Below are 20,308 nucleotides of genomic sequence, written 5' to 3'. Positions count from 1 at the left end.
AATATAGTAAAGTACAGCATTCACCGATCTCTGACAGTCCTATAGAATTGAGTAGAGCAGCAACACGCAAGCTTATCCAAGACTTCATTTAAATAGAAGACATCAAGCCCGTTTTTATGATTGGTGGGGTTCCCAGTAGTAGGACCCCACTGATCAGACACTATGGTGTGGACAGTGAATAAGTTCCAATCTTGATACAGTGGAAGCTAAATAAGTTAGGCATCATGTAGTTGGAAGAGCTATGTGAAAGAAACTATACTGTGGCACACCGTGTCTCCATGACCCCTCACACTTTAATCAAGCTATTGAGAATTAAGTGTAAGTAAAATTGTTAAATGTGATTCCTTCGCATCTCATTTGTAGGTATATTTATGGGTTTCCTTGGAAGTACAAGCTTGTCTTTGTCTTAATTCATAAGCATGAACAACGGTAATAATGTAAAAATAAACTTTCTGAAGATCAGTGCTGGTTTACAATCATAAACGTCAGCAAAAAAGAACAGATGGGGCAGATTACACGGATAAAGCCACATATCACATAACAGAACAAAGCTGACAATAAAACTGAAGAGATTCTTGAGACCCATCGCTATTGAAGATTCCAGTCATAGGTAATGTAAATCATTTCATCTATCAACAACTATTACCTAATGTATCACTATTAGATATGTAATATATGCAATATATAAAAAAAACCTTGCTTTAATATCACCAAATCCTTTGTCAATTAAAAAATGTAAGTCCCTTCAGCGTCACGTAGAAGTGGGAAATAAAGTATCCATGTTGCCCACGATATCCAATCAGTGTTCCCGTTTTTCCCTAAGCTGTGCTGTAAGATTCCACGTGGATTGTGCGTGGTAGCTATGGGTAACTACATCATTTTTGCTGCGAGTCCCTGTGAGACAAAATGTAATGTTTCGCTCCTTGAATACATTTTAATAGAAAAACCACAAAAAGAATGTTATAGTGTTATTTTTTTTCTTTATACATATACCCTGTTGTTGTTATATTTTTTAATAAAGCACAACGGCCTTAGACATGACAGTATTTAGCTGAAGTTTGCAGAAAAGATATTTTAATATCTTTTTGAATTCATTTGTTTAAAATCTTGAAACTCATCACGAGCATCATAGGAAAAGAACAATGAACACACAGACATAAGTGGCAGCACAAAAAATGTACCTGGGAGTGTAGCAAACTGTACAATATTTACATAGTTATTATTTTAATGCATTAACCTTACCAGAGAGCAAACTAATAGTAAAACTCAGAACACAAAAAATAAATATATTGTATTTGCAGTTGATCAAGCTTTTGTTTGTACATACACTTCCATATCGTAATGCTGTGTAACAGCATTTTCTCAATTTACAAAAAAGGAAAAAAACAAAAGTATCAAGAAAATCTAGACATATTGCTCTTCAATACACCTTTGTAGACAATTGAGACTTAGTAAACGTCAGTAAACTGCAGCTTTTTTTTCTAGGCCATACAGGGCTACAAAAACATTGTTTCAAATGATCCATTCAAGTAAGTCCTTGGAAGTATTTAACGTGCTGCTACAATAAAAGCACTATCAAGATGCTATATACAAGTCATGTACAAAGCATCATGGGAAGTCCTTTGTTACAGAAGCCAAAGAACAGGCTAACCTTACTTTATAGCTCTACGTCCAGCTCCAGGTCCCATGCATGTTGCAATTACTTATGACGAACGATGACACAAAGAATAAAAAATAAATGGAAGTTTGAGTCAAATACTGATTTTTGAGTTGTCTGTGGTATGTTCATTGTGTCGGTTTCAGTTTTCTATAACAGTATACTTCCCTTTTTCATTTCACGGTTCTGTATGTCTATAAATCTCTGGGCAGGTTACAAAGTGCAGACTTGCTTGGTTGCAGAACGGCACAATTACAACGGCACCATTCCGTTCAATAACTGGGCTCTCATTTCTTGGATGCTATTCATTATCTTCTTCTGATGACCAGCCAGAGTCACGCCGAATCTTCTTAGATCTCTGAAGAGGAAAATATACAGAAGGTATTTACTAGCTGAGAAAGTATAAGTGATCCTCCACCGGTAACACATTATATACATGTTAATAACATGCAGTCTCGGTTTTGCATATTATTCCACAAATATGGACTTGATTTCTAGTCCTAATAATAGATAATATTCAATATACAAATTTTATGGAAATACGTGGTACTGTTCAAAACATGTACTATAAGCAAGTTGTGGCACCACCTGTCCTGATCGGCTATGGGATGCCATGATTAGCATAAGGCACACACCATTGAATGGCACCACAAACTTATATTTTGGCCATCATGCAGCTGATAAACTAGCATTAACTAAATCACTTTATAAAATACATCTTATAATGCATATGTACTATTTATAAAGCAATTACAGAATAAATGTAACACATATCTTCTCTATTGACTCTCCAGGAGTAGAACCAGCTCAAATTATTTTATGTTTCAAACCAAGCAAAAATTGTGCATGTTATATGCTTACATGAGCTCTAACATCAGTGGTATTATATACAGGCAGATATGCCTATATGCGCTCAGGTGCCAGAGATATCAGTTCCATTGGTTTTGGTACTGATTTCCCACCACTGTCAGAAGGGCGGGCCTTATATAGCACAGTGTTATCACTGGGCTGAAAAGAACAAACCCCCCCATCCCCACCTTTCCCCCTAATATGACAAGGCAATGCACTATCAGGTTTCTATCGGTATATAATACAGCCAATGTCAGAGGACATATCTGAGCAAACAGCTAATTTAAATCAGCTTTTTCTTTTTTTATAGTGGATATATCTATGTAACATTTTACTAGTTTCCACTTCACATCCACTCCTATTCAATTAGTTTTAGCTGATTGTATTGCAAAAGCTTAAAGAGGTATTCTCATCTCCGCCTTTGTTCATATAGCTCTGCACACTGTACAGTGGCAGTGTGATTTTACTGCAATTTAGCTCTCACTGATGGAAGCTGAGCAGCAGGAATGATGTCTAACCACTATACAGTGTACTGTCTATCTGCTTATGGCTCCATACACTGTTTAGTAGGGCATTGGATCCAGCTGTTGACCTCCCTACCAGTCAGGTATTTAGGGCCTATCCTAAAGATAGACCATAAAGAAAAAAAAATCTAAAAAACACTCTGTTAAGATATAATCATTCCAATTACTGAAAACTACACCATTTTGGGAACTGTGGTGTCCAAAAGGACCATTCTCAGAATCATGGGTGCCCAACACTTAGATCCTATACCAACCAATAAGCCAGATAAGTGTGTGATAGGAAAACCAAGTAACAAAGTAATGCCTTTCCAGATGTGTATCACAAGCTGACCAGCTTTTCAAAACAACATGATTTCATATTACTTTGTCTATCATATTTTTGATACTGTATCAAATTGGTTGAATTACTTATTACAATCCTTAATAAAACTAAAGTTAAAGAAAGAGTGGAACTTTCTGTACAAGTGATAACATGAATATCATGAATATGGTCTGTAATTTCAAACTTTAAATTTAATTATTATGTAAATCTGCAAACACAACTAATTTTACAGCCTTATTACATTAGATATAATTAGCTAAGCCATAAAAAAAATTATTTATGAATTAAATGAAAAGCGAAGATGTTGATAGAGAGCCTGTGATATGATTTGGAAAGAAATGACAATACATATTTCAGGTACTGAAGAGAAATATACCATTATAGTGATAGAAATAGACTGGCAAAGGAACTATATCAATATGCATTGAAATCATATTTGCAAAAACTATAGTAGGCAATGAGCAGTTAATCTTCCATTGTTTCTTGTAAGATACTAAATACAACTGAATAGTTAGTTGCTGTAGTTTGATAAAACATGGGACTAAAATTAGTATAATGAGCTCCATAAATATTTAACATAGTTATCTCTCCAAAAACATTTATCACCTATCCCTAAGATAAGTGATAGATTCATTTATTTATTTTATGTACATTGTGAGCCCCCATATAGGGCTTACAATGTACATTTTTTTTCCTATCGGTATGTCTTTGTAGTATGGGAGGAAATCCATGCAAACACAGGGAGAACTTACAAACTTCTTGCAGATGTTGTTCCTGGATGGATTTGAACCCAGGACTCCAACACTGCAAGGCTTCAGTGCTATCACTGAGCCACCGTGTTGCCCCTAGGTGATAGATTTATGATCACTAGAATCCCCACCACAGAAGCTAACATGATCACTAGAACTGGGGATTCAGAGGAGTGTGAATGAAGTAGTGGCCAAACGTACATTTATAATCCATTCAAAGTCTGCTGGCCTGAAAGACATAGCTGAATACAACATTGGGTTCTCAAGGTTTGTAGTGATATCTTGTGATTTGAGTTGCTCAGCCAAAGGACCAACTGGGAATCAACAGCTTTTGGTGAAGTGAAACATAATCCACTCCATCTCTAAGGCTTATCATTTGGGACTAGGAACCAGGGATTCCATTAGGTGCCAGATTCTCAGGCACCACCCAACTACCCAAACACTCAGTCAGCTTTTCTTAGACTCAGAACTTCAATAGTATGTTTCCACACTATACATGTGGAATGAGAATTGGGAACACTGGGCACAGGTTAGTACCCATGGCAGTTCCATCCCTTCTACATTTAGAGGAAAAATATTCAGCATGAAGTTTTAAGTGGAATTAGGCAGCCTAAAGCTAATAACATATTTTCTTCCACATTGAAACGCCTTGTTACTTACTCCAAAGTCATTTGGGTTACTGCATCCATTGAAGTGTATCCATTCTCCACAAACGCATCAGCATACCTTCCCATCTTTATGGCCTCTAGCCACTCATTTACTGATCTGTATGCAGCACTTCCAACTGTATTTTGTTCAACCAGTAAATTTGATACCCTGCAATGCATATATATAATAAGTAGAAAAACATACAATAAAACTATACTAACCCTCTATGAAACACTGTAGTTTAAAACGTGTATGGATCCAACGCAAACTTCATGCTAAATGTCTTCCATAAGTCATCTCTGCTAAGGGATACAAAGTTAGTTTAGGAGGTTTTTATCACTTCACTCACCATAATTTGCTTTAAAGCTGAGTAGCTTAAAATAACAAGCTATTTATTCTATTTTAAAGAAAGCTTCTCTAGTAATTTGCATGTAATAAATGAAGTTTCAGTCAGCAGATATTTGTATCTCCCTAGTAATTTACAGGTAGCGGTGCAATTTTTCATAATTAATGTAATTCAATTTCTTGATGTGACCTTGAGTGTCAGCCAAAGCCATCATTATTATCTTATTACAGTTTCCTTCTCATCAAGTATCCTATTTATATTGCTGAGCATTGCTGTTGTATCTCGCACAGGAGTTATGTGTTTATTCATGACTAGTTTTAGAATGCACTGTTGTCTTCTGGCTTGTACAAATGGTGCAACTTCTCCTTAAGCTCTGTTATGTTCATGTCTGAACGTTGAATTGAATGTTGGGTTAAAATAGTACTGTGAATAATTTTTTATCTATCGCCTTTTAAATATTTTTCAGCTATATGATTATTAATATAAAAAATAATGTTTTTTTGAAAAATCTGACATATTAGCACAATTTTGAAGATATTGTCTTTTGGAGTCATGGGCTTCCTCCCACAGTCCTGATTGATGTAGTGGGTTAAAAAAGTTTTTCCACTATAGACACCTATATCATACCGACTGGATATGACATCCATGCATTACTGTGAGGCGTCCAATACCTTCAATGATTTTGAGCTTACAGTACCCAGTCCCAGTTGGCTGCAAATGTGTGGGTATGTGGGGACTAAAGTGAATGGGATACATGGACGCAGCCAGTTACAAGAGACTAGAGAGGGTTTCATAAGTTGTCCCCTGTTAATCAGACATTTATGGCATATTTAATAAACCCGTCTTAATAAGCTACTAACTAAATTAAAAGTAAATAGGTGCATTAGAGTAGAGATAGATAGATAGATAGATAGATAGATAGATAGATAGATATGAAATCATTTAGGTTGAAGGATTGTGTGACCTGAAATGAGATGATAAAGGATTTTATGGTTCATAGTGATGTAAAAATCCTGTTAACTGCTATGTGGGGCACAACATTAAAGGGGTTTTCCCATCTCAGTGTTTCAGCAGTCTTGCCTCCAGTCTTTTTATCTCACTTCCTGTATTTCTCCTCCCTCCCCCTCCCTCTCGGTAAAGGGTCTGAGACGTATCACAACACTTATACAGATCAGCTAATATGCAGATGTCTGTACAGAATGGACTCAATGTTATCTGTGTGTTTACATAGAGAGATAACAGACCAGGCTTTATCAGCAAACTGCAATTAGCTGAATTGATTGTCCTGCCAGCAAGAGCAATGAGTAGGTGATGTAATTTATCCTATAGATTTGTGGTTATAGCAAGGCTGTTTAAACAATGGGAGGAATAAGTTCACATAGCAGGAGAACAAAGCAGAATTTCTAAAGCAATATATTTAGGAAAAATCTTCAATTTATATAAGCTACCAGTATCAACAGGATCCTTGAGATGGGACAACCCCTTTAAATACATTACGTTAATGCAATTAGCATATATATAACATAATACCAATCACTTAATTTCTATACAACCATATTGCATCGAGGATGCTGCCAATCCTAATATTTTTCATAAACCATAAAAACAGTATTTCTGATTACCCCTTTAGAAATCCTAATAATAATAATAATAATATAATTAACATAACTCATTTATACATATTGGCAATTTAGTACACCGTCTTAATTCTGAAAATATATGTTTACCTGTTGGAGGAATTAACAAGTGTCTTCAAGCTGCTTGGGTTACGAATCAACTTGTCCAACATACTGACAATCTCTTCAAACTTGGGCCTGCTGTTGCGGTCTTTCTGCCAGCAATCCAGCATGAGCTGATAAAGAGCAGCCGGGCAATCCATGGGACTTGGCAACCGGTAACCTTCCTCAACAGCTTTAATTACCTAACAAAGACAAATTGATTTGTTGTAGTTGTTCACATTTCAAATAACATATGAACTGTTTCCACCAAATTTGGGATTACTATTGTTTACTCACAGCTACTGTAAATGAGTTAAACACATTGTTAAAATATTTGCATATTTATTCGAAAGCCATTTTTAGAGAACTCTTCAAGTTGGCACTTGTTATATTAGGCAATCACATTATCGGCAATTCCATGTACTTACATACAATTAATTATTGTTACAAGAATTACATCATTTGGTATGGGATTAATTATTAATAGTCCCCCCTGATGTCCAGTATGCGGATTTAACAGGTTACAGTGGCTCTTCATAGTGCGCATTTTTTGGAGGCAGCAGATTAGCTGCTACTAAGGATCATCAGTTAGGAAGCCACCAACTAGGAAATGGAATTCCCTGCAACGACCTGCACTACAACCTGCTTCATTCTTTGTACTAACCACTGAACTACTGTTGTGTTTCATTTAGGCAATTTTACAAAGCTTTTAAAAATATTCAGACAACACAAACACATATCCACCTACTAGTAAATCAGAAACTAGATGAGTAGAAAGCACTTGGTAAGTAGGTTTTATTTACTGTAATATCAACTTTCTACTGTTTTATTGCAGCATTGAAGCAATGACGGTTGCTGGCATAAATAAACCATTCATTCCATCTTAATTTTTAAAGTGTTTGTACCATGACAGACATTTATGGCATATCCATAGGATCTGTCAATAAATGTCTGACAGATGTGGGCCTTCTTAAATTCTTAATAGAACTAAAAGCCCAGGTGAGAGACATTTTACTCCAAAAGACAGATACGTTGCCCCTATACACCAAACAGAGATCCTATGCATGTGCCAACAAGCCCCATACACTTTTGGCCAGGCAACTATGGGAGCAAGTGGAGAGGGGTACAGCCTACGATCTTAGATGTACAGACAATGTGGGTGATCTATGATCCCCCTTAAGTTTCCTACATGTTGCTTGACTATTTCTCTGGACTGTCAACCAGCCTCCTCATAGCCCCGGGCGCAAAGAATAGTGTCCTCCACATACCAACAATACTGTCACCCACCATCCCTTTCCCCATCTGCACTTTCCTCTCTGAACAAACCCATATTTGTGGATGATGTAGAGCAGGTGCTTAAGGATCTCCTGACTGGTAAATCATCAAGCCCAGATGGCTTTGTGGAACTCTATTATAAAGTTTTTGGAGCAGAGCTTATCCCTCACCTTACCTCCTTGCTTAGGTGGCAGGGACCACCCTGATTGTAGAAATTTTAGGCCTTTTGAACTTTTAAATACTGATGTCAAGCTCTTCACCAAGATTTGATCTATCTCCCTTTTCTGATTCATAAAGATCATGAAGGGTTTGTCCTGTGCCACCAAGGTGTTGATAATACTCTATGAACAATCAACTTAATCAATCGCCTCGAGGTCTGAGACTTTTGATCTCAGGGGCCCATTATTGACAGCGATCAGAGGCCTCTACACAGCCCCTTAGGCCACAATTAAGCTTCTTCATTCTTCCTCCCAATCACTTACTCTCCGCAATGGAACCCGACAGGGTTGTCCATTATCTCTGCTACTATTTGTCCTGTGTATTGAGCCCCTGCTGCTTCTAATCAAATGCACCCAGATATCAGGGAGCTTAAGGTTGGGGACAAGGAATTCAAGTTGTCCTTGTTTGCTGATGACGTACTACTTACTTTGACCAACCTCCATATAACCCTCCCTAATCTCCATGCCCTACTAGAGAAATCTGGATGCCTTTCAGGGTATAAAATGAGTTCCTCAAAGACTGAGGCCTTACCCTTTCTAACCCTCCTTCAGGATTCCTTCTCATAAAAATAAAAAGACTATTCCCTGAAATAGGCATCTAGCTCACCAAATTGTTTTCCTCACTTTTTTGACAAATGTGCGCACATCTCACTAAATGGTAGGCTCTTCCCCTGTCCCTCTTTGGAGGATATACACAATCAAAATGACGATCTTGCCTAAATTACTGTATTTATTTGAGACCCTTCCAATACCGGTCCCATTGAAGGACCTTCGGGCATTACAGGGTTCTCTTTTGCAGATGCTTTGGTCTGAGGGAAGACACATGATCTCTAGACAAGTCTTGATGGCCCTAAGAACAAGGGAGGCCTCTCTCTCCCTAATTTGATTTTCTACTATTGGGCTGCCCCATTATGAAGAAACCTTGCTTAGTCCACTCTTTGGGCATACTCCAAATGGATGGAAATACAGAAGTTATCGTTGGCCCTGAACCAACCCAACTCCCTCCTGTGGTCGAATCATTATAATCCTCCCTTGAACACCCTTTTAAGTCCTAAGGCATTAATGTGTGAACTTTGGCATACCTCCATCACCCATTTTCATCTCTCTAACCTGCACTCTTCTATGACAGCTTTTCTTTTCCACCCACAGTTTCCACATAGGCTCACAGTGGCAGTTTCGGATCCAGAGCACATTGAGGGACTCTTGTCTTGCTGACATTATAGATTAAAAAACACGTACAAACATCTCCTCTAAGTCTGCATTTCCATATATCCAGATTAACCACTTACCTCACTCTATATTTTGGGGTTGCAGGGCTTCCATTCCTACAGACTTTGAAAAGCTCTGTAAACTAGATACCTCTATGACTGGTCTCAAATAAGACATATACGGAATCCTCTCAAATCCAGTCCCTAACAACTTTCCTAAACGCTCATATATGCGGAAATGGGAAGGGTATTTAGAAAATACCTTTCCAGACATGTCATGAGTCCTAATATGGAGACGAGCTGCAAAAACATCTCAATGCGTCACACATAAGGAGAATTTTTATAGGATGCTGCTTACTGGTACCACACCCCAGCACCATACTTTTAATGCTACTATACCTGACACCTGCTGGAGGTGTTGTGCCTCTCCAGCTAACATCTTCCACCTATTCTGGTCTTACCCGATCAAACAGCATTATTGGAGGGGAGTACAGACCCTGGTAGGACGCGCCTTGGGAATCCACCTACCTTTACTTTCCAAGACATTTCCCCTTAACCTCCCATCCCATCAAATGCACAAGAATACCTTGCAACTGCTGCTACATATCCTAATCTCTGCTCGCTGCCTGAGGGGAAACACTGGAGTCTGTTTCGTTTCCTTCATTGGAAGCATTATATGCTAGGATCAGAGAATCTACGACACTTGAATACTTAACAGCCCTATTAAATAATGAGGAGGAGAGGTTCTAGGCTGTGTGAGAACCATGGGACTCATTTTGGACACTCCATGATCTTTAACTCTTCTGGGGCCTGGCCTCCTCCCGGTCCTTTATCACTCAATTGGTGTACCAACATCCTGAGGCATTCTTATTCCCTTATTCCCATTCCTTATGTCTCGAGTCCTGTGTTTTAACCAGATTTGTCTTGGTCATGTCTGTTACTTGACATATAGAACATTTTTTTTTTTTATAATGTAACTGTACTTTGGATGGACTTTTCTATATCCTGGGCTTTTCATTTAATTCTTTATATTTTACTTTGTTTTTTTATTAAAAACTTATCACAGGATTGGGTTCTCACAAATATAATGTATAAAATAAAAATTAAACTTTTAATAATACAGAATAAAATGAGTGCCAAACATACAGCTAAAATACACCGAAATAACTATAGGCTATTTGCAGATACCTATAGTCCCGACAGCTATTTTGCAGGTACTGGAGCCTATCATCAAGGCTCCAGGAAAAGTGGTTTTAACCGCAATTCTTATTTATCTTGCTATTTACTATCTCCTGATGATCTTGCGCTATTCAGTAGTCAAAAGAAACATATTGAGAATTTATAATATCCATTAGTTGAAACCCTTAGCTGTCCTGAGTGGTCAATATTTAGCATTGTTAGGTGGAGTTGGAAGCTATATATCCTGGGGTCCACCTATATATCCGAGGGTTTAGCTGGTCATCTGTTAATCATCTTTATTATTTAACCAGCTATACTCCACATTTATTTTAGAATTTGTGTGGGGATTAGCAATCTCTAAGAGAATATTTATTTATTTGTTCTCAGTTGCAGGGACCTTTAGTGCCCCTTACCCTAGGCGGCATGTAGGCTTGGATTACCACAGCCAATCAGTCTAAACTTGATGTGGGACTGATGCATGCTATCAGTTCCAATATAGGAGTGTATATTCACTGGCCCATATTTATCTATGGCAGGGGTGCCCAATACGTCGATCACGATCTACCGGTCAATCGCAAAGAACGTATGGGTCGATTGCGGGATGCAGCTAGGGATCCCCGGTGTCTGCTTGTTCACAGCGCAGGCTGAAAGTCATCTCTTGCAGGCCGTTGCAATCGCTCGCAGTCAGAGCTGCGGCAGCCCCGGACTGCCAGTGTCTGGAGATGACTCTTAGCCTGCGCTGTGAACAAGCTGCACCCCAGCTGCTCCCTCCATCCCTAAGAGCAGGGAGCGCATCATCCCCCGGAGCTGCTGCTGCCCGGCCTGCAAGTGTCCTGAGTGCTTGTTCACAGCACAGGCTGAGAGTCATCGCCAGATGACTCTCAGCCTGTTCTGAGAACAAGCAGACACCAGGGATCCCTGGGCAGCCGCCTTGCTTCCGTGTTGTGGGCATTCTGTGGCTTCCCATCGTGCTGAGTGAGGGCCATTACTAGGCAACCACAGAATGCCACTGCCTCCTGTTCTCACGCTCCGCCCGGCCCCGCCCACAAGGAGTGGGTAGTAGATCTTTGGACTTGGTCATGTTATAAAGTAGCTCACATGCTGAAAAAGTGTGAGCACCCCTGATCTATGGGGTATTTATAGGGACTATAGTGTAATGTAACTCTAAGTTCGGCGCTCGTTTTAATATACATTATTAAAGATTACATTTTATTTTATACATTATATTTGTGACAACCCAGTCCTGTGATTTGCCCTCTCTACTTTGGAGTTTTCCTGTCACCCACAGTGAAGTATGATTTAAAAAATTTTGAATAAAAGAGAGAGTAATCTTGAAGTGAGAGCCAGAAGTTTCAGGTGATCACTGAGAAGTCTGCATGAACAATCCTATTGCTACAGGGTAGTGAACATAGCGATACTTGTAGCAATCAATACAGCTGCTAAATCTTATATTGTGCAGTTGCCAAACATCATGAATAGCTATTTTATTCCATTCCATAGAGAATGAGAGGAAAACATAAAGCATTATCACTGCAGTTTCTGAGAATTCTGCTGTGCGTAAACAGTTTTCTCAATTGATTCAGAAATGCACTTGCAATCAGTTTTAGCATCTGATTAGGTGATCGGTTTGCCTATCATTGAAGCATAAAGGTACATTTCTTCTCTAGATAAGCTAATTATCGTTAGGAACACGTTTCGGCATTTTTAATTGCAGTTTGATTTTTCATTCTGAGATCACACGGCATGTAATAAAGTGTTGTCCTGATTGATGTGCCATGTTATAGCCGCCAATAAAATAGGATTATGAGATGTTCTGCACCAGCTGTTAACCCAGCTATTGTACATAATCATGTTTAATGTACAGTCATTATAACAAATGGAAGGATATATGTGGAAGTGCATATGTTATGTAAGATATGAAACTTCCAGTATTCATTTGCTTTATGGACGGTGGATTGTTCTTTAAAACATCATTATTGTAATTTGTCACAGAATTTGAGGATCTGTTCACATTGACTAGTCCACTTTCAGTGCTATTTTATCCTTCAACTATACCAGAACTCCAGTAGAAACTTGGTGGGCACCATTATACGTCAAGAGAGTGAAATAGCACTCAGTACTAGTATCAAGACTGCCAATACTGATGTGGAAAAGTTATCAAAATTCCTTCATACTACCATAGGGATTCCATATAACATAATGGTTAAGATAAGCTATGCTGCTGTGATCACTGTGAACCGATGCACTATGTATTGTTCTACAAAATAAGGCTATGAACACATGATGGAAGGTTCCAGTCTAGGTTCATATCATATTTGCCCTTAAACGCAGTGCTGCATGAGCTGTTAGTTTTACAATCACAACAGAAACCATAATCCAGAGCTTAAAAGTATATTGTACAAATTACTATTTCATTGAACTTTAGATTGAAGTTTAGATTCATAGAAATGAAATGAATTTGACTGCACTCACATACTATATGTGGACTGAGTGACAATCTGTATGTTCAGATGTCAATTGAAAGAATGATCAGTCTTATGGGATTTCAATATTCTCTCTCTTTTATTCTTACAATCTCTTGTAGTAGGTTATTCCTCTCTCCCTATGGAGATCATGTACAGCCAAACCCTGCATACATTTGTATGAAAGAGTTTGGAGGATGGGAGGCATTAGTCAAAAAAAAAAACTAAGGAGTATGGCCAAGATCAAGAATAGACAATTATGCTTTAGGGTTAGCTTAAGGTTTTGGGCAAAGTAAACTTTTTACTTGAGAAAAGTGAACCCTGTAAGGCCGGGTTCTCACATGGACCGGATTTTGAGGTGGAGGCCTCCTCAGAGTCTGTTCCAAAAAACGACTAGACGTGACTGAATGCCAATGCAGTGCCTACAGTGCATTGGCATCCAGTTGCGGTATTCCACTCCGGATTAGGCCCAAATGAATGGGCTTAGTCGGGAGGGAGTGTCGTGTGGCGGATGTCCACGGCTGATTCGCGGAATCCGCCTGAAGAAAGGGCATATTGCTTCTCCGCGAGCAGGAACAAACCATTCATGAAAAAAGAACCCATTGATTTCAATGGGAGGCGGTTTTTGAGCCGGAATGTGATGCGGATTCCACGTCAAGATCCTGACCAAAAAACCTCTTCGGAACCTGGCCAAAGTGTTTCCGATGAATGTCACCACCAGATTACAACACTTCTTTGACATTCCCAATTGCCAGATTTATCACCAAACATTTATTAGAGCAGTTGGGATGCATGCTTCAGCAGCCTACTAATGTAGTGAGCTACAGGCCCTGCCTCATAACTTGTGGGCTATGTGCCGCAGGCTGCCATACAAAATATGAATGCCTCTATGCCTAACCATATTTCATCATGTATCCAGACTAGAGGTGGCCCAACAGGGTACTAGGGCTTCTAATCACTTGTAAAATCACTCTTACATTCACATATATTTCATTAGATAACCGCAGCTCCTTGTTGGTACATATTTTATTCCAATGAGTGTTTTTATATTATCCAAAATAACGCTGACGATGATTTGCTTTTTGTACTTACATCTTGGTTTGTCATTTCCCAGTAAGGTCTCTCTCCATATGACATGACTTCCCACATCACAATTCCATAGCTCCACACATCACTTGCAGAGGTAAACTTACGGAAAGCAATGGCTTCAGGGGCAGTCCATCGAATTGGTATCTTTCCTCCCTGTGAACATCATATCATATGGTTAAGTGCTAATGTGAATGCCCTTTCTGTTCAAAAAGTGATAAATGAGATGAAACAAATAAGGTGAAACAAGCCACACAACCATGAACACACATATCACTGATGCTCAGACAGTGTAATACAGAAAATAAAATGTTCACTTCCAACAACTGGTAATGATTTTGTCTCTGGAGAAGAATAAAAGTCATGAGTCACATGATGTATTTCCAAACAATGAATTGAACTCCATTTACAGATAATTCAAGAGCAGTGTTGTAATCTTCCTTCCTGAACAGTTATTACAGTCCCGCATGAAAGTAATAAAGAATACAATAGGACCAGAAGAAGGAGGGTATGGTCCTGAATGTCAAGTGCAATGCGTATCCTGGATGTGAAGATCAAATCTGACCCCTGGAATCCCGATACTGGCAGCGAATGTGCAATGTGTCAAGTGTGCTGGCTCAATTCTAAGCAAAACAATAAAATACACAAGGTCTGGTATACAGATGTAACAGGGTTAGGGGTATGAAAAGTAGCAAAACTTAATACAAACATGGAAAGAATTGTGAGCACTTGAGAGAACTGTAGAAACAACACATTTTATATCTTAATCATAGGTTCCCACTTACAGATTGGTGCACATTTTGATCTGAAATACAGTACTCTTATATACAATATGATAGCACTATGATGGCTATATTACTGAGAAAAATCTGAAAAAAAGATAAGTAGTTTCAAATTTTCATAAAAGATTTGTTCAGCTGAGTATAACAAATTTGGAATATATCTTATTTCCTGATATTGCTTTCTTCTCCACTTATCTTTTACATGGAAGTCTATAGAGAGGAAGTGGCTGCTGGAAAAGACTTACAAATAATTGCAGCTGCTACACTATAAGTGAGGGAGTTCTTTTTACTCCACTTTATCTTTTAAGATAAGACTGTAGCACTGCACAGAATGAAGCAATATATAAATTAACCGAAACCCCCCCTTGCTTCATAGACTTCTGTGTGTGGTGAATACGGATACGATTCAATACAGATAAAAAGTCTGAGAGAAGATAAGGAGGAGAGCAGCCTACTAAATGGAAAAGGAAACATATTTCCTCAATGAGAAATATCACAAAGATTTTTAGATTCATCTGCACTATTCATTTATGAAACTTTTTTTTACAACTGGATATATCCTTTAAAGAGAACCCTTCATGTCGATGACGCCAAGCTGTAAGTCCCACCTTTCTGACAGTGGAGATATCAGTGCTGATATTAGTGGCACCTATATCTCCAGTTCTGGGAACATCCCGGGAGAGCTGAATTCAGCTCATGGTCAGCTTTGTAATGTTATATAATAATGCACATCTCCCAGAACATGAAAGGTCCTCTCTAAGTCAAAGTCCACTGTTGGTTATTATGATGAGTGATGTTTATTAGACTTATATGTTTAATAATAACAGTACACTAGAAGTATAGGGCAAGCAGGTTAAGGAGATGTGTCAAAGCTATAGGTAATGCTTCACACTACCATTATTAATGTCCACAGAATGAGAGCAACGGACATTAAATGACAGAAGCCGATTGAGCCACCTCCATCGCATCCGTCTGCATTCACCCCAATGTAAAAAAAGTGACGGAAGATTTCTGCCATCATGTTTTTTACTTTTAAGATTGAAGAGCAAGTCTTGCATGCTGGGCTTTATCTTCTGTTACAAAAGTAAACAAAGAAGAAGAGCAACAATGTCCATCATGTTGTTCATGTTAGAGCCAATGAGAATGAAGACAGATGGAGGGGGCTCTGCTACTGTTAATGTCCATTGCTTTTATCATATAATGGATCACAGTACCCTACATTAATCACAGTAGTGTGAACATAACCTAAGGAGTGAAGACCATGACCCGAATGAAGTTATTTTAATTCTATTTTCAGTACATAATTATATTGGCAGTTATCTTGCTTGTGCTGCTATCAGCATTCAGATATGTTTTCAGCAGTAACAATTGGTGTATATGGGGGAATTTATCAATATCTTTATTCCACAAAATGGTATTCTTGCGACTTTTGGGCTTCCTTTAAGAAGTCGATACTTTGGGACAACGCTTAATAGGCGGGGCATGTCCTCCCACGTCCAGCAGATTAATCATAATTCACAAAATAAACATAGCAATAAATTCTAGTGGGCTGAAGTGATAAATGAAATGTAGTCTTAAAGGGGCTCTATCAGCAAAATCATGCTGATAGAGCCCCACATATGCGTGAATAGCCTTTAAAAAGGCTATTCAGGCACCGCTAAAGTTATATTAAACTACCCCCCAGTTTTAAAATAATACTGAATGCCCGCCCACCGTTCACAATGAGTAAGTAGATCACATTCTTTTTTAGGGTATTATTTTAAAACTGGGGGGTAGTTTAATATACAGTCCTATGAAAAAGTTTGGGCACCCCTATTAATCTTAATCATTTTTAGTTCTAAATATTTTGGTGCCATTTCAGTTTGATATATCTAATAACTGATGGACACAGTAATATTTCAGGATTGAAATGAGGTTTATTGTACTAACAGAAAATGCGCAATATGCATTAAACCAAAATTTGACCGGTGCAAAAATATGGGCACCTCAACAGAAAAGTGACATTAATATTTAGTACATCCTCCTTTTGCAAAGATAACAGCCTCTAGTCGCTTCCTGTAGCTTTTAATCAGTTCCTGGATCCTGGATGAAGGTATTTTGGACCATTTCTTTCTACAAAATAATTCAAGTTCAGTTAAGTTTGATGGTCGCCGAACATGGACAGCCCGCTCTCAAATGATCTGAAAACAAAGATTGTTCAACATAGTTGTTCAGGGGAAGGATACAAAACGTTGTCTCAGAGATTTAACCTGTCAGTTTCCACTGTGAGGAACATAGTAAGGAAATGGAAGACCACAGGGACATTTCTTGTTAAGCCCAGAAGTGGCAGGCCAAGAAAAATATCAGAAAGGCAGAGAAGAAGAATGGTGAGAACAGTCAAGGACAATCCACAGACCACCTCCAAAGAGCTGCAGCATCATCTTGCTGCAGATGGTGTCACTGTGCATTGGTCAACTATACAGCGCACTTTGCACAAATAGAAGCTGTATGGGAGAGTGATGAGAAAGAAGCCGTTTCTGCACGTACGCCACAAATAAAGTTGCCTGAGGTATGAAAAAGCACATTTGAACAAGGCAGCTTCATTTTGGAAACAAAAATTGAGTTGTTTGGTTATAAAAAAAAGGCGTTATGCATGGCGTCCAAAAAGAAACAGCATTTCAAGAAAAACACATGCTACCCACTGTAAAATTTGGTGGAGGTTCCATCATGCTTTGGGGCTGTGTGGCCAATGCCGGCATCGGGAATCTTGTTAAAGTTGAGGGTCGCATGGATTCCACTCAGTATCAGCAGATTCTTGAGAATAATGTTCAAGAATCAGTGACGAAGTTGAGGTTACGCCGGGGATGGATATTTCAGCAAGACAATGATCCAAAACACCGCTCCAAATCCTCAGGCATTCATGCAGAGGAACAATTACAATATTCTGGAATGGCCATCCCAGTCCCCAGACCTGAATATCATTGAACATCTGTGGGATGATTTGAAGCGGGCTGTCCATGCTCGGCGACCATCAAACTTAACTGAACTTGAATTGTTTGTCCAAAATCCCTTCATCCAGGAACTGATTAAAAGCTACAGGAAGCGACTAGAGGCTGTTATCTTTGCAAAAGGAGGATGTACTAAATATTAATGTCACTTTTCTGTTGAGGTGTCCATACTTTTGCACCGGTCAAATTTTGGTTTAATGCATATTGCGCATTTTCTGTTAGTACAATAAACCTCATTTCAATCCTGAAATATTACTGTGTCCATCAGTTATTAGATATATCAAACTGAAATGGCTGTTGCAAATATCAAAATATTTAGAACTAAAAATGATTAAGATTAATAGGGGTGCCCAAACTTTTTCATAGGACTGTAACTTTTACGGTGCCTGAATAGCCTTTTTAAAGGCTATTCATGCATATGTGGGGCTCTATCAGCATGATTTTGCTGATAGAGCCCCTTTAACACAAACACAACAAAAGCCATTGAAAGAGCCGTTAAATTTCTGTGTCATAGTGCAGTTAAAGTGTTATCTGTCAAGTTAAATTTTTCTACATTTGTGCGTTGATCACTGACAGACATGTCTACACCAATCTTAACACAAATTTGGATAAGGACTCTCATGAAACAAATTCAATATAATTTCAGAGCATGCTAGAAAAAACCTTGGCTGGCTACACTGCACAAGATATTCAACGGGTTTTTTTTTTTCCTTTTAAATGCTGCTTTACTCATGCTTACATCCTCTGTATATGTCGATTCAAGAGGAAAATTAAGGAAGCATTGTAACACCAGTGCTGTATTTCATTATAGGTCAGCTCCATAGAATTTGAATGAAGCCATACTACACATGTGCAACCACTCTGCCTTTCAAACATGGACAAGGGACTTGAGCATATATCATCTATCATATCAAAAGGTCATAAATGGGTCCAACCAGTCTGCAAAGATGATACTAAACAGAAGCAGCCTGAGTCTATCTTGATATAAATAGTCTAGTTTAGTTTTTTATTGTGAAAAATCATGACTGAATACTAGCTCTGTACTTATTGCACATTTACATTATGTTAGAGCTATTAGGTTCTTTCTTTCATGTCTTCTGTAATGAATATGTACAGTACATGTTCTAGTCAATAAAACGCTTGCCAGCAAATGCAATATTAAAATGACTATTTTCATTGCAGGGAATGTTTAATGCACTGCATCATATAATCAATACTTGTAAAGTAGCGCTAGAGATCTTCTGAATAGAGAATATCGTTATAGAATATGTCCCGGCAGAACACAAAGCATACAAGATAAACTTGTCTCCCTAATAAATATATGTTTCACAGACCAGTCTTCCCAAGACAAAACCATACTGTTCATTGCTGCCTAAAATTTGTAAACCTTCTACTGAACATTATACAATATTGCATTATATGGTGGAAAATAAGTTATATAGTAGAATGTAGGGCTTATTTATCTATATGTATTAACTTACTCTTGTAGTATAGGCGGCTTCAGCATCATCTTCAAGAACCCGGGACAGACCAAAGTCTGACACCTTGCAGACCAGATTGCTGTTAATGAGTATGTTCCTCGCTGCAAGGTCTCTGTGTACATAGCCCATGTCTGAAAGGTACTTCATTCCAGATGCAATGCCCCTCATCATGCCCACTAGCTGGATGACGGTGAACTGGCCATCGTTTTTCTGCAAAAGTAAGAAAACAATGTTTACATACATACATACATTACATATCTGTGCCAAATGCAGATTACGATAGATTCCTTACACTACAGACATAAAAAAAATTCCCCCTCAAGACTACATGTAGCACACTGACTCAATGGGTAACACTGATCCTGGGTTTATATTTAACCCAGGACAACATTTTAGGGGGAAAAAATGTACATTGTGATCCCTATATGGGGCTCACAATCTACATTTAAAAAATTAAATAAAAATAAGAACCCATCTTTAAAGGGAGTCTGTCAAAACTAAATTAGTTATAAACCACCGCAGCACCTTGTAAAGATGATTCTACAGTTTCCAAATATATCTTTGTTGTTCAGCTTTGATCCCTATTTTCATGCAAATTGCCATGTATTTATATGCTAATGAGGGAGCACCTCTCTGCTCTAGATTCCTAAACACATTATTTGCGTATGAATAAAACAGCAATTTACATGAAAATAAGGGCTCGAAAGCTGAATAACAGAGGCACATTTGGAGCTATAGAAACAGCACTACAAGGTAATGGGATTCCGAACCAATTCACTGCTGACAGACTCCTTTTAAAGTAATACGTTGTTGTCTA

At 38.3% G+C, this 20,308-nt stretch overlaps 1 protein-coding gene across 5 annotated transcripts in view; it reads right to left on the bottom strand.

Moving 5' to 3' along the window:
* Window positions 1–760: 760 nt before the first annotated feature.
* The window catches only part of EPHA5 (EPH receptor A5), a 309,481-nt gene continuing 289,933 nt past the window's right edge, over window positions 761–20,308 (bottom strand). For 2 of the 5 annotated variants that reach the window (XM_075284171.1, XM_075284180.1), the window contains exons 13-17: window positions 19,492–19,701; window positions 14,248–14,397; window positions 6,823–7,016; window positions 4,762–4,917; window positions 761–2,015 (exon numbers count right to left, since the gene is read on the bottom strand). In XM_075284171.1, coding sequence (XP_075140272.1) covers window positions 1,910–2,015; window positions 4,762–4,917; window positions 6,823–7,016; window positions 14,248–14,397; window positions 19,492–19,701 — 816 coding nt within the window. In that variant the 3' untranslated portion in view covers window positions 761–1,909. Of the gene's footprint in view, window positions 2,016–4,738; window positions 4,918–4,970; window positions 5,052–6,822; window positions 7,017–14,247; window positions 14,398–19,491; window positions 19,702–20,308 lie in introns of those variants that run through there. The other 3 variants (XM_075284204.1, XM_075284196.1, XM_075284189.1) reach the window with 3 other exon arrangements.

The sequence above is a fragment of the Leptodactylus fuscus genome, chromosome 1, assembly GCF_031893055.1.
Source record: "Leptodactylus fuscus isolate aLepFus1 chromosome 1, aLepFus1.hap2, whole genome shotgun sequence".
Lineage (NCBI taxonomy): Eukaryota > Metazoa > Chordata > Amphibia > Anura > Leptodactylidae > Leptodactylus > Leptodactylus fuscus.
Note: the sequence above shows the minus strand (reverse complement) of the source record. Positions and strands in the feature narration are given on the sequence as shown.